General features: G+C 42.8%; 1 protein-coding gene across 2 annotated transcripts; it reads left to right on the top strand.

Annotated features, from left to right (window-relative positions):
* Positions 1-2,831: 2,831 nt before the first annotated feature.
* Positions 2,832-6,240, top strand: LOC125309936. Of its 2 annotated transcripts, none has more exons than XM_048267057.1 (12): positions 2,832-3,088; positions 3,234-3,309; positions 3,426-3,581; positions 3,763-3,880; positions 4,005-4,055; positions 4,153-4,230; positions 4,412-4,468; positions 4,586-4,645; positions 4,778-4,830; positions 4,919-5,021; positions 5,347-5,516; positions 5,753-6,240. In XM_048267057.1, exons 1-12 carry the CDS (start codon positions 2,959-2,961, stop codon positions 5,973-5,975), a joined length of 1,275 nt encoding a protein of 424 aa, XP_048123014.1. In that variant the 5' UTR covers positions 2,832-2,958; the 3' UTR covers positions 5,976-6,240. The 2 variants fall into 2 exon arrangements, with proteins under 2 accessions (XP_048123014.1, XP_048123015.1); XM_048267058.1 differs by having other exon boundaries at positions 3,243-3,309; positions 5,753-6,238.
* Positions 6,241-15,668: the final 9,428 nt, after the last annotated feature.

Raw genomic sequence — 15,668 nt, 5'->3', positions numbered from 1 at the left:
TAATATGTTCACACGATATTTTGTGACAGGTAGACTAACCGGGTAGGCCTATTCCTCTCTAATCATCCCTCCTTATCCCGTTGTGCCACTTGTGCCGCTTCTTCACATGGGTTTAACGACTTCTAAACATTATGTAATACACTTTTATATTAATGGTAAGGTACCTTACAATTAGAATTGATTGGCAACAAGGGCGTAGGTTTGGTCTCAGCTTTGGTGGGGACACATCCACAACTCCTGTTGTCACGATACCAACATTATCATTTCAATACCAATAGCAAGTGAAGAATCTCGATTTCGATACTATTGCGATTTTTTAAAATTTGATTTGGTTTGTGTGATTTGTGAGATCATTCACATCAGTGGCAATCATAGAATTTGATTGACCCTCCACACACACACACACATTGAAAGTGATGGTTGTCATAGGTTTCTTTTTCATATTTTGGAATTCATATAAACTATACATTTGTATTGATAATTATGTATAGTATTTTATGATCTGCATGAGTACTAATAGCTAAACATATTTAGTAATTTGATTACATCATATTGATATTTAAATTATTAGGCTACACTTGTCTATATCATCACATTTGGTGTGTAAATCTAATTGAGTGCCTGTCACTTTAAGAGGAACGTGAATGCTGAAAAATAGTTTCAAGTGCAAGGATATGTGGATTAAATTCATCATGTTTGATTTAAATTCATCATGTTTCATCATGTCATTAGATATAATAAATGTTCAAAAAACTAACAAGTCAAAGAAAATCTTTCTGAGATGAGATCATAGAAGAGATAAGTGTCTCGCAATGTTTATTTCTATGAGTATGGAAATGCAGCAGTTTATCTTTTATTTCTTTGCATTGTGCAGGCTACATTCACAAATACATTAGCCTACATAAACAGAATATAGGAACAGGAAAATGTCTCGGATCCATTGTTTATTGCTACTGCAAGATTGGTAGCCCAATTAGCCTAACAGTCAGTGATGATGAATTATAGCCTATGTGACTGTCCCTACGGCACACCCTTATTCAACATGACTCCTAACTTTGGTTGAAAGATTACAGAAGCTAGGCTCGTTGTGACAATATCCTGGGTAATATCCTAACAGCTAATGCTATTTTACACAGTAAAATCCGCATTTGAAAGCCTGGTCACCAGTTGCCAGTTTGTATGGCTAATTATTTTGCCTAGACTGCAATGAAAAAGCTTCGTATTTTTGGGTGGCATAGCTGATCTACAAACCACAAAAAGGGGCAAACATGTACATGCTGAAGGGCAAAGAGAATATCACAATGTTTTACTCTGGCCTTTTATGGGATGGGCTATGTATTGGCAGACAGCCCTAACTTACCGTTGTCGTTGACACACCCGCTCGCTTGACTGCCGGTGCAAACAAGTACAGTAGCCTGACATTTTCCGTGCGTGTAGGCCTACTGTAGCGTGCATGTCAGATAACCCTTCCCCCTCCCCCTCTGTTTTTCAGCAAATCATATGACGACGTTTCTTGTAGCCTGTTGTGCTGGCTATCGGAATGATCAGCAGCACAAATAAGCTAAAATATTGGTGGGGACAATTTTGTCATCTTAAAATACTGATTAGGACTAGTCCTTAGCGTCCCACCCTAAATCTACGCCCATGATTGGCAAGCAGCTGCAGTTACTTCTGTTTAATGCGGTATTGATTGCCATTGGTTAATGTTTTCAATAAAAAGCAACCTATCTAGAATGAACAGAGAGAGAGAGTTAGATACAGTATGGTGGGGAAGCAACGTAAAAAAGGGCACCAAGCTTCTCGTCAGAGGAACTTGAAGTTTTGTTGGACGAGGTGAGCTTGCTCAAGGTGGCACTGTTTTCCAGCTTTCGGAATAACTTGTGCAACAGCAACAAAAAAGAGCTACTGTATGGAGCGACATGGACTACACTGCTCCGCGGCCGGCGCCGTTTTTGATTCAATACAAGGACACGTTGGATCGCTGCCATAGGCCTAGTTGGTCGCTTACTGGACACCACCATTAGAGGCAAATTCTTTGCCAGATTTTAATTATCAAAAGTGATTGCCAATTTTTACGCTTTAACCACTTAAATCCATAGCCTAGATGAGCATTGCGCATAACTTACAACTATGTTGACATGATGGTAGGCCTAAAGCTAAATGCCCAAGAAACGTCACATCAGAAAAGTTGTACAAACGCAAAATTACACTTAATGACAGTTAGTATAGCCTAGTGCTGCCTAATTGAAATGGGATAGGCATGGGTTATCTTATATTAGTCTATTATGCGTGGCACATTTATTGGGCTTTTAGCCTCTTTTAATTTATTTGATGAGGAACTGATAAAAACTGAGCAGCAGAAAAGCTGTCATCATAGTCGATACATAAATAGTTTATTATTATAATTAGGTCATTAATACTATTACTTCACTACTATAACTGTTATTACTATTATTATTATTCGGATGAGCCAATAATGTAAATCTGAGTCTGAAAAGTTGGCTACAAAAAGTCTGCTGCTATTATCAATTGTTAACTTCCAGGAACTCTTGGCTTCCATGAGCCGCCATTGTTGGAAAAAAATGGAACATTAATGGAGTTGTCAATGGAGTTGTCGCAACTCTACCTCTAGGCTAGGCCAGAGAGGGTTAAAGCGGAAATAGTAATCAAGGATCTTTGGCTAGGCTATGTGCCCCTAAACTCCGGTGGAATCGCTCGGTTTGTCACATCCAACGTCATAATGGTTGGTACTACTTATGACGTCTAATGGTTATCCCAGTTTGGCTAATATTGAGATCATGTAAGAAATGTTTGAGATAGTTTAGATCAGTTCAGTTTTTTATCTTTAGATGATAATTATTCTAGTTTTGCTATTCAGATTCTGATTTAATTTCAATTTGTTGTGAAAGATCATCTGGTCGGTGACAGTTCCACTAGTTGGACACATTCCTAGGAAACATGTCTGCCTGCCCTGTTCAAGACCAGGGTGCCCTTTCTTGTACTAGCAGCTCAAATCTGCTGTTTGATGAGAAATCTGCACCTAGTTCTCCTAAAATAGCTGAAGTGTGCTTTGGAGATGGAAGTGATGGTAAAGATAGCACTGAGTAGCTCTTTGTTATTGTGAAAATGCTTTGTTTCTAAACTAAATATAGGCCTGTATGGCACAGCTTTTATAAGTACGTTGACATAAACTATAGACTTTATATTAGACTTTAGTTAGTAATTCATTGCAGTATTTACAGATATGAAATCCTCCATGGGAGATAGTCTGGATGGCGAGGAGGAGGAAATCTGGAATTCCTCAAATCTGTGAGTTTCAAACTGAGGGATTCTGTATTTAATTAAAAGCACATTGTTATCAAAAGTATATTCCTGTGTTAATACAAGTTCATATGACTATTGTTATGAATTATTTGGATTTGTAGGAACATAGACGAGAAAATATGTTTGGTGGACCTTCTGCACTGCAAGACTCGCCAGATGAAGATTAATGCAGATCTGCAGAATGTTCTTTACGCTCATGAGGACTCAAATGCTAATTTGGAATTGGAAAACAAATCTCTGAAAGATCAAATTAAAAGGTAGCCAGTGTACTTACATCAAAACTATATAGATTTTTTTTACCATTGACAGTGATGACAATGTCCTGTTTATTGACAACTCATGTCTTTGTGAAACTCATTTGAACATTTTACATGCATTTTTTGTAGAAGCTAGGCTATTGTCAAAAAGTAACAGTAATGATTTCCATTATTTGTCTAGTATGAAGCCGTCCGTTCTGGATGGAGGAAAGTTAGTGCACAACATGGATGATATTCATGCTGCACTTGCTGAGAAGGAGAGGGCCACACGTAGCCTTATGGCCAACATCAGAAAGCTGGTGAGAAATTACAAATATAACCACCTACAGTGAGGGCTACAGTACTGACTGTATCTGTCTGACAAGTAGGCTAGAACATGAGAAAATAATTTCCTATTAGTAAGTTTTTCTTTTTTGCCACTAGGAGAAGGAGAACAAAACCATGTATGGCCAGATTGCAGCCATCAACGATGAGGTATCATGAAGGAATATCTTTACCATATTATACTTTTTATTTAATTTAATTACATCTCCTCCCACATGATTGACCCCTTTTCATGTTCATGCAACAGATATCTGCTATTTTGCCAAAGAGAGAAACGGACCAGAAGAAAATAACAGATCTGAGTCAAATCGTGCAGACTTTGGAGGTGTTCACATCATCTTGGCTATTCAGATGTTGAATTATATTATATATTTGAAATATAAAAGTGATACACTTACTAAAACAAACACCATCAATTGACTTGGAAGGCCATATGAATACATGTTATGAATGTGTTGCTGAAGTATCAATTGAAGTAAATAATATTGTATTTTTTTTGTGTGTAGCAAAAACTGCAGGAGAAGAGATTACAGCTCGCCGAAAGAGATGAAATAATTCACCAAGTAGGTGTTGACAGCTAACATGGCATTCCTGATGATAGTTGTTCACTAGATGAAGTTACATGCATGGTTAAATATAATTACATTTAGTCTCATCATGTTGCTTATACTGTATTTCAGAGAGACTGCATGATTGACAGTCAGAAAGCTTCCTTAATGGAGCTCAACACAACTGGAGAAGTATAATTCACTGCTTTCCGTCAAATTGTCATTATTGTTCCTACAGTTTGCCTGTGTTTGTTTGTTTTTAAATCACACTGATGAAAACCTCTAGGCTAATCCAAATTGTTGTCTTTCTGTTCTGTCTCTCAGCAACTAAAAAGTAACATTAAGGACCTGGAGAGCCAGTGGGAATTTGAAGTTGTGTATGTATCTTTTACTGATTTTCACATTAACATACTCCGGCCTCTACCTACTAATGAATAAACTCAAATATCCTTATTATGTGATCAGTACTGAAGGGGGAAGTTTCCTAAACCTGGACGGCTCTTTCTCCTTGGCCCCAACGAGCCCTCTCTCTCTTGCTGAAGAGTTCAGCATGATACCTGGATTGCTGGTGAGTTAAAGAACTGTTTTTTACACGTCAAATATGTATTAATTGTGTATTTGTTTCATTTTTATAATTGTCATAGATTTCTGTCTCAAACATCAGGACCTTTAGAACATATTACTAGGCCTATAAAGACATGAGTGGATTTTTAATCAGCAGGAGGTCATATGAAATTCAAAAGAATGTGCAGTTTAATAATTCAGGAGGAAGTAGATGACACGACAGAATCTGAACAGGAGAGCAGAAGCATCAATAGTTTCATTGCCTGACAATTGGTCGGTCGCTGTGGATAAAAGCATTTTCTAAATACCAGTTACTTTTTTATCCTTAGGAGAGCATGGATGCACCTCAGCACCCAGACAATCCTGAAGATGAGATAGGAGACGTCAGCCAGCAGGAGGTGGAAGTAGGTGTCACCTGTGAAAAAGTCAAGGAGGTGAAAACAGACCTGGCAGAACTCAAGGCCATGGAGGTGAAGCAAGCACAGCACAGCGAGAACAGGTACATTTTAGGGTCAGTGCAAACAGTGAGATTACACTGATTTATTTACATTTTATTGACTTCATTTAGGAACAATATTGTCTTAATTTGGTGTAGACGTCTTCTGTATAGATCCCTGTTGTGGACATCCGTCTGAAACACTGTTCTGGAACATGTCCAAACTGTTCTGTCCGTATTGATGTTGTTGTTCCTCTGTTTGTCTTCCCCTTGTCCATCACCCCGTCTCCTGATTGAAGTGTCAGCTGGCTGGGTGAGGCCTGGGGGCACTTTAAAAGAGGGGCCTGGGTTGGTGCTGCTGTCGGACTGGGTGTTCTGCTGCCCCTGAGTCTCCTCAGTTTGGCCACACCCTCCTGCTCCACCATCCCCGGCCTGGACTGTATGGATGTCCTGTGGACCACCGCCCGCCATATCGTCCAGCCGTACTGCGATGTTCAGCATTTTGGCATGCCACCCTTTTAACTGGATTGATTTATTAATTTCCTACTGATATTTGATTGATCAATTGATAGCTTGACATGTGATTGATATTGGAGTGATAGCTTGATTCACTCATTTCACTCACTCACTCATCATTCATTGTTTAAGAATAGAGAGATGACTTACTACAGGCTGACATCACACTTTGACTGAATGACTGACAGCATTTCTTTGAGTGACAGAATCTCAAATAAAGTTTTTTTTTTAAAAAATGCATTGCCTTAATCAGTATGATATATTGCCTATGCTGATTGATCAAGTTTTAAAAGCCACTTCTGTCAGATGGATATGCTAAAACTGTGTCTTTTCAAATATAACATAATGTAAATATTTTAAACATCAGTAAACATTTTCTCAAAGTTGATCTCCATAAATATTTTTGTATGAATGGTGAAAGACAAGAAACACCACAAGAGGGCAGCATTTCAGTTTCATATTAATATGTATAATGATAGAAATGTAGGGTACTGAGTATTCATACTCATAATCAGTATATATGATAAGTCATGTATTCTATTAAGTAAAACTATCATATTCCTCACTACTACTGGTTTTAATAGAAATGTTTTTGATTTATGAAGACTATGCTCATTTTCAATCTTTGCAAATGATTACATTCTTGACAATGATGACATCAATAACAGACCACTGACTCAGATTATAGTCTCAGTAATATACTCAGTAATAATAGACTCAGTTATATTCTAAATAAATACTGCATCTGTGTAGTTATATCTGAGACATGAACAAGAAAAACAACAAAACAACTATGAGAGCAGTTGGTTTGAAGTATACTCCATCATGAAACAGAGGCCATCATGAGAAGACATTTGTCAAACAAGAGAAGAAATAATTTCAATCAAATGCCCTCCAAGTACCAACACACTGTGGACCATTCCTTCAGCTCTGGTAAAGTCTGAAAATGTTTCTTCTGTAGTATTTAATCTAGAGGCAAAGAGGTACAAAACCACAGGTACCGGTTTGAGGTGGTCATGCGATACAACTTCTCTAAACCTCCATGGTCATATCATACAGGTGTAAGATACAATGTTTGCATAGGCACTTAATTCAATTATAAAATAATCATGGTACATGATAGATAAAATAATCAAACGGTTTTCTCCCACACTCCATATGTTATTCAAAGAGACGTCTGTCTCAGTGTGTCATAGTGGCTGTGAATATTCTTCTCATTTCTATTTTTCAGTCTGCATTGATCTGTTTTTGCACAGGATACTCCAAACCCCATGGAGATGAATGAATAACAAAACACCTTTTAACATTTGGTTAAGGCCAGTGTGTAGGGGCTCCAGTGATGGGTGAAGCACTAGTGTCTGCGGTACCTTGAGATGGGAAACGTATGGTCAGGGAAAGCGCAAGAGATGTTTGTGTACATGAAGCTCATGGGCACGTTTCAAGAGCAGAAGAGCAGAGAAGTAGACTGTGTCGTAACTATCAGGCTGGGTCTTTAGTATTGCACTCAGGATGCAGGTTTGGTGCCATACACCTGTGTTTTAGGCCAGGAGGGGTGACTGCTAAAAGAAAAGGCAAAAATGTTAATTGCTGTATATGATGTCAGAAGTACAGATGAAATGAGATATGTCAAACAGATGAAAGTCAAGAGAGAGTCGAGGGTAATCTGTTTTCATCAAGATGAGCAGAGCAACTGTTGATGGTTTGATGACAGACTCCCTTTGTCAATATTCTTTATAAACTGCTGCATGTTTAATCAGATTTATTGGTGAGTACATCTACCTGCTTATACATTGATTTAGCTAAATTACATTTTAACTATTAAGTAAGTGTTTCAATAGGAGCGGTATCTTCCAAGTATTTTTGTACACAGTCGACCACACTCACCAAACCATCAACTACTATCTGCTCTCAGTGACCACTGAGGTTAACGTGATATGCCTGACAAACATGTTCCAGGAACTGTTTGTGTTTCACGATTCACAATGAGGTGAGGGGAAAAAACATTTCCTCCACCCACACATGTCCAAAAGTACTGCAATAAGAGCACTGTTAGCAAAATGGCTGAAACCATGAAGAACATCATGCAGAGGAAACAATTAATATACATGTTTGTTGTAAACAATTCACAGAAGACAGACTGTTTTGTGTGATAAAAATTCCAAGATGACAAAGAAATGATAGCTTCAGCGAAAGTTCTACTAGGAAGACTCGTAGTGTAGCTTACTCCTCCCATGCTTACATGGAGCCAATCTTAGCTTTGCCTACTTTCGGGAAAGCCCTGCAATCTGATCATTCACTCATTCAATCAGCGCTAGCCTATAGGAATTCAGTGGGCTCTTTAAATATGTACCACCTAACACTGCTTCTGCTTCTCAGTACGCTGACTTTGACGTCCTAGCTCAGGCTTCCGCGTGGACCTGGGCTCTCTGCATTTTACATTGCCCCTTCTGCCCCTCAGTGGCGTTATTTGTTACAATCCTGTCAAGGCTCGTTGCTGCGCTGTTCAGACCTGTGCGTCCTTCAGTCAGGGCCACTGCATGTCGCTTCATCGCGAGTCTCTGCCTATCGGAGCCAGTCACGCCACGCTGTTGCAGCCTTCAATTCCACGATAACCTACTGCGGGTCGCCGTCCTCGCGCAACTCCGTTGCAGGCCCATGTCGTTTTCGGCAACAATTTCTCAAGCTTCAGCGTCTGGTTGGTAAGGTTATCGTGCTCTCTCTTCCCAAGCTCCTCGAGCTGGACTACACTCTACCCACAGTCATGCAACCTGCTTGCCAACGATATTCGGCGGGCAGCAAACAAACTGACTTGTCTGACACGGTTTAACTTTCACTTAAGCCTCCTTACATAATTCCTGCTGATTTTATAATCCTTGCGATGTGTGCTGTAAATTGCTGGCCTGCACCACGCTGCCGTTGAACCCAACCATGTATTAAGACCTGAATTGATGAAGAATTGATGTTCTACACTCACTGTGGTTATCTCGATGTCTACCTTGGTTGAGCGTCGTCAAACCAGTTGTCTTTTTGTGTAGCCTCTTAATTTGCCTCGCTGCTCGTTGGGCTGCATAGGCTTTAGGCTAGGCTACTCGTCTGCTGGACCTTCGGTTCAGGCATCACTCCTCGTGCATGGCTGCGGGAAGCCAGTTCATCGTTGCATTCGTTTGATCATCTGGGATTGCGTCCCATACCTTCTGGTAGGAAGTCTACACGGCCTTCCTCGGGTGATTCTCTGCATGCACTGGCCGTTGCTCAAACTACTCTCAGCTACCGCTGATCTGTCATGTCCCAGGTATGCCGTGACGTCCCCGACGTTCTCGGCTATCTGGGTTCTCAATTTTGGGGGGTCTTACACCAAAGCTCGAACCAAAATGACTTCCGCCCATGGTCATCAATTGCCAGTCAAACGGAGCGGTCCATCACTGGCAGACTCAAGTCTCCTTCAGGCCAACGCCGCGCCCTTCATGCACTCTCTTTAGACAACGGGTCTCTGCGTGTCCGTGTGATTTCAGCCCATCTAGTCACGCCATCAGTCACATTGATTGCTGACTCGAATTGCTGTTTTAGCAGGATCCTCTGCAAATAATGTGTACTCTAATTTCCATTCTCCATTTTGCCTTGGCTGTTGTTTTTGGCAGATATGCTCACCCGAAGTGATCGCGCCAGGGAGGACGTGCAAGTTCCTTTTACATTCTCCTCCCAATCTTTAATTTGCTAACCCCTGCAGGTGCATCATGCCTCCCCTCTTCCATTGAGGGGATGCAGTTCGTCAATGGAGAAGCAGTTCCACATATCACACTAATATCTACTTTCTTACATGGATGGCAGTGCCGGTTCACAGAATCACGCAATTGTGTGGATCATGTTTCCAGTTCATACTGGAGGGAGGTCATCCCTCCGTCTTCACAAATCTCCCGAAGGCCAGCGCTTTCGAGGATATCTCCTCTTGTAGCACGGCTTAAAACTAGCCTTCCTAATCCCAGCACTTATCACCAGTCTAGAACTGACTCTTGACTGTGTAAAACCGCACTCACTGATGCACTTTTTTCGTTACTGTGCTCTACCTTGTAAATTGTTTTAATTGCACTGGCATTGTGGGGGAGAATTGTTTTAGCTTTAACCTGTTTGCCGTCACTTTGGTCTAGGTTGCCCTAGACGCTGGTTGCCCAGCTCACTGTCCAGGTTGCCTTGGACGCCGGTTGCCCGGCTCATGACGCTCGTCTAGGTTGCCCTAGACGCTGGTTGCCCAGTTTGGTCCAGGTGGCCCTGGATGCCGGTTGCCCGGCCGTCATGTCTGTCTGGGTTGCCCTGGACGCTGGTTGCCCAGCTCATGGTTCAGGATACCGCTATACGGTCAATGTTAACTGCCTGATTCCGGACTTCGACGCAATTGGATGACACTACGTCTGTCATCTGTTTGGATCGCCTCTGGCCCGCTATATCAGCTACACATATATTGGTTCCCCGCGATGCAAGGGGCAAAAGTTACGTGCATCATACTCCTTGCCAGACTCGAGTCTCTCCCTGAGCAAATGCTTCCGTGAGAACTCTGGATTCCCAGGGTACATTGTCAGTCGCTTTGATTAAAAATGTCCTGGCCACATGGAATGTCGTGTGAATGCACACCCCTCCACTCACTCAGGGGCCAGTGCTTGGCGCATGATTAATATAATTTCTGCATCCAGTTGGGCGATATGTATTGCTTATTCTCTCCTCATTGCTACCTTTACTCATTGTCTCCAGCAGCCAGTTCTAAACTGTACTATCCTGCCACAATGGTGCAGCTGGTATAGCAAGCTCGCGTTAAGTCATTCTCAGAGCTCCTCTGCACTCTGAGATGCATAAGCACCATGGTGGTACCCCAGCACTCATCTGTTCGTTGTCTCGTCATATTTCAGTAACATATGTTTCTTCCTCCTGTCACATACAGGCATGAATTGTCCCGAAGTCCTTTGTCTACGTCGCAAGGTCATGCTTCCCTCGCATTACTGATGCTGCTCATCTTATTTTGGGGGGCTTTCCAAGAACAGGTGCTAAGGTGTAGCTCACACGCATCCATCCTGGCCTTGGGTCTGCAGCTCAATGCATTCATCTCACTCTAGCCGCTGCAGGTGAGCTATCGAACCAGAACACACATCTGGCTTCACAAGCACTAGTCTTCTACAAAACTAGTCATAATGCTTATCTATCCTAAATATTAAACCACATGACTTCGATGCGGATATACTCAAGCACCCATATCAACTAACTCATTGCTCCGGTCCCAAGCATCTGCAACCACAAGCTCTATTCCCCTGCATTGATCCTGAGTACATCATGTTTAACCTTTTAACCCTAACCATGTTTTGCTTCCCTGGTCCCCGTTCACTACCTTAAACTACGGCTCACACTCTACCCGATTTTCAGCAGCCATCTAGCTAACGTGCTGCTTAAATGTAACCTCTCTTCAAAGAGGTTCACTTCTCACTCATTCCGCATCGGCGCAGCCAAGACTGCCGGCCAAAAGGGGCTATCCACGTCATCCATCAGGATGCATCAAACTAACTCCTCTTGACATTTTCGATGCTCAGAAGTTGCTCTCCCATGTTAACTCAGGTACCTCATTTTACCTTCACAAATCCTGGTGGCGGTGGTTAAATTCTGGCATTCGCCTTGCACTAATTGCTGAAACATATTGGGCCCCAGCATGCCGGTAGCTTGTGGTGATTTAGTCTCAGCCATGGGCATGTTGCCCTTTCACTGATTGCCCAGCTCGCTCGGGACGCTTATGGTTCAGGGTCACTTCTCGCCGGTCGCCCGCTCGCGGATGCACGCCTAGGTTGCCCTAGACACTGGTTGCCCAGTTTGGTCCAGGTTGCCCTGGATGCCGGTCGCCCGGCCATCACATCGGTCTAGGTTGCCCTATACGCTGGTTGACCAGCTCATGGTTCAGGTCGCACCGTACGCCGGTTGCCCGGCTCGTGACGCTCGTCTAGGTTGCCCTAGACGCTGGTTGCCCAGTTCGGTCCAGGTTGCCCTGGATGCCGGTCGCCCGGCCGTCCACGCTGGTCTAGGTTGCCCTAGACGCTGGTTGCCCAGCTCACTGTCCAGGTTGCCTTGGGACGCCGTTGCCCGCTCATGACTTCGTCTAGGTTGCCCTAGACGCTGGTTGCCCAGTTTGGTCCAGGTGGCCCTGGATGCCGGTTGCCCGGCCGTCATGTCTGTCTAGGTTGCCCTAGACGCTGGTTGCCCAGCTCATGGTTCAGGTCGCGCCGTACGCCCGGTTGCCCGGCTTCAGTGGCCTTCGTCTAGGTTGCCCTAGACGCTGGTTGCCCAGTTCGGTCCAGGTTGCCCTGGATGCCGGTCGCCGGCCGCCACGCTGGTCTAGGTTGCCCTAGGCGCTGGTTGCCAGCTAATGGTCCAGGTTGCCTTGGACGCCGGTAGCCCGGCCGCGCCTCGGGTCTAGGTTGCCCTAGACGCTGGTTGCCCAGCTCGCATAAGCACTAAAGTCCAGGTTGCTCTGGATGCCGGTGGCCTGGCTCGTCACGATGTACTAGCTCGCTAGTCACTGGGCGCCAGATCGCGGAAGTGCTTATGGTCCAGGTTGCCCTGGACGCCCGGGTTGCCCGCCGCCGCATTGGTCTAGGGTTGCCCTAGACGCTGGTTGCCCAGCTCGTCAAGCTCCTAAATCCCACTAAAGCGAAAGCATGCCGCGGGCCCCACTACAACCCTAGGCCTATGGTTAACACCTGGCTACTTTAAAATTCTGTCGGCGCCCTGGCACAACGTCTTCACCCTGGCCCAGTCATGCTGTTTAAGTCATCTTGTATGTATACTAATGTCTCTGCTCCTCTCAGAACCAGATTACTGAGTCACCGCCCTGGCGTGGCATCACTCATCCTTTTGGGGTAGGCTCCCTGCCCCTGCCTTCATCCATCGGCAGGAGACGAGATCCGGCTCATCGCTGGACGGATCGAGACGGGGCCTACGCCAAAGACTGTTACCTATTCAGGACTCTATCATGCTTGCATCCAAGCCGTTCCTTTACTAATTAAATCGTTAACTGATTCTATTCTGTCTACTGGAGTCTTTCTGGTAGAAATGATAGCTTCAGCGAAAGTTCTACTAGGAAGACTCGTGAGTGTAGCTTACTCCTCCCATGCTTACATGGAGCCAATCTTAGCTTTGCCTACTTTCGGGGAAAGCCCTGCAATCTGATCATTCACTCATTCAATCAGCTAGCCTATAGGAATTCAGTGGGCTCTTTAAATATGTATTACCTAAATACTTTGTCCCCTCCACCTCCCCTCCAGCCACCTCTGCCAACACTGCCTACCACATCTTCCTTCAGCCACCGCCACCAGTTGGTCCCGTCAGGTGGGGGTAGGCTCCCCGCCCTGCCTTCATCCATGACTTTGACGCCCCTATTCCTCCACCTGAAAGCCCCTCCAGCCACCTTTCTGCCAGCAGTCCACGCCCATCGGGCACGGCCCATCGGCACGTCTGCGCCCCTGCCTTCATCCATCGGTAGGAGACGAGATCCGGCCATCGCTGGACGGATCCGAGACGGGCCTACGCCAAAGACTGTTACCTATTCAGGACTCTATCATGCTTGCATCCAAGCCGTTCCTTTACTAATTAAATCGTTAACTGATTCTATTCTGTCTACTGAGTCTTTCTGGTAGAAATGCAATTTGGTGCTTGCACATATAAACAGAGTACCTTGCAACCTTCTTTGCACACACACTAAGACCACACTCACCAAACCATCGACTCTTTCATCCAGTCATTACACTATTACACACATTACATATCTGCAAGGATCATCAGTCAGACTGTGTGTCATGAGTTGAAACTCAGTAATACTGTTTTGGTTTTTTTAAGGAGGCAAGATGGTTGCATTGACCAATTATCTGTTTATAAATGCGTGCTGTACAGGTACATGATAAGGAAGAACATTGGTGTCTACTCATGCAAAAGAAATAGACTGCATACTTTTAATTGTACTAATATGTTATTAGGTCCTGATAAGTCTTGTAAAAGACATGAATGTTCCATTTTGACTTGGCATGAGATTATTGTAAGTGGCAGGAAGTCACTGTGGTTAACCTGGGTATGTGGTGGGGCAATATGTTCCAGAAACTCATTCATCTAGTAGGTATATATAGCTCTGTTTTATAAAAGAGTTTACATTGAACATACATTGATATATTGACTGTAACGTAAAGTGTTTTGAGATATATTAGCTCAGTCAAAAGAACACACCGTCTCATCCATTGATTTTTTCTTTGACATCAAAACTATGATATGCCACAAAATAATTTTATTTAACAACAACATATTTTAGATTCTGCTGTTTACCGTTATGACAGTTTATCCTCATAACTGCTGGAAAACCATCCCAGGTGTCCACCTGAACAACAAAGATGAGGACGACTTCGACAACAAATATTACTGAATCTGGCTAGAGCATATCAAAAGTGTAAAAAGTTGTCATCAAAGCAAAAGGTGGCTACTTTGAAGAATATAAGGTTACACTTTAGTATCCTATTCATAGGGGGCAAATTTGCCCATGTGCATAAGGGTGTGTAAGTCAAAAAGTTCTAAATACATAAATACATGTAGGTTACACAGAATGTTAGCCTCACTGATAAGGTAATGTTGGGAAAAGTGAAATTTCCTTAAGTCAACTCTTTGTTAGGCTATATGATGTCACACCATGAAGGCTGTTAGCTATTCAGATCACCTTGCTTACGTTTTCAAAATCAAACACTGGTTTGTGTTCATTCTGGATTAAATGGCATTCAGACCTTAAATAATACCACCAGAGATGCCGAGAGGTGTTGATAAGATCCCATGGGTTAACGATTTTACAAAACTGATCAAAAGTGAAGTGCACAATGGTATGGTCTATGAGAGGTGGTCTAAAAATGTATTTTCCTCTTGTCCCTTCACTGTAAACAGGAAATGAGCACTAACCAAATAAATATGACACCAACAGGACTACCAAAATGAAGAGATGGTCAGAATAAGAGATGGTCTGCAGAATGCTACTCATTGTCATCATATGTAAGCACCATTCTTTGTCTTCATAAATAATGTTTATTTTACAGTATTATTGTGGAAAGCTGTTCATGGCTGATATATGCATATAATTCAACTTTGATAAGAAATATAATGACTAATTACCAATTGTATGTTGGTGCTGTTAATTAAAGTCATGGAGGGTTGCAGCCTCTCCCAAAGGGTATAAGACAGCATCAGATCAGCCATAATCCCCTCCATTACAATGCCACCTTATGGCCGTAGTCCTCCAGCTACTGAATCCAGGTCTTAAATCAAACCACACAAAAAAGTGAAGTTGCTCTAAATCTTGATAAATAGTCAGAACTGCACGTTGCGAGGTGAATACTTTTTCGTTTACATTTATTCATTTAGTAGACGCTTTTATCCAAAGTGACTTACAAAATCATGAATTACAATAACGCGAGGACAATAAGAGGATGTCTTAGGTAACAACAAATATTACTTTGCAGAGGGGACCTTATGTAACCACAAATGCTAATGCAATAAATATAGAGGATGAGTGTGCAGCAGTATAATATTCAAGTGTATCGAAGGAGACAGAAAGGAAGAGGTGAAGGTATATTCTTAATCTAAATAATGTTTTTTTTTATTACTGTCCATTTCAAAGGTTTTCCCATTTCTGCCCATGCTGAG

The sequence above is a fragment of the Alosa alosa genome, chromosome 16 (assembly GCF_017589495.1).
Source record: "Alosa alosa isolate M-15738 ecotype Scorff River chromosome 16, AALO_Geno_1.1, whole genome shotgun sequence".
Lineage (NCBI taxonomy): Eukaryota > Metazoa > Chordata > Actinopteri > Clupeiformes > Clupeidae > Alosa > Alosa alosa.
The sequence above is the reverse complement of the archived record's forward strand: the minus strand, read 5'-3'. Positions and strand labels throughout refer to the sequence as shown.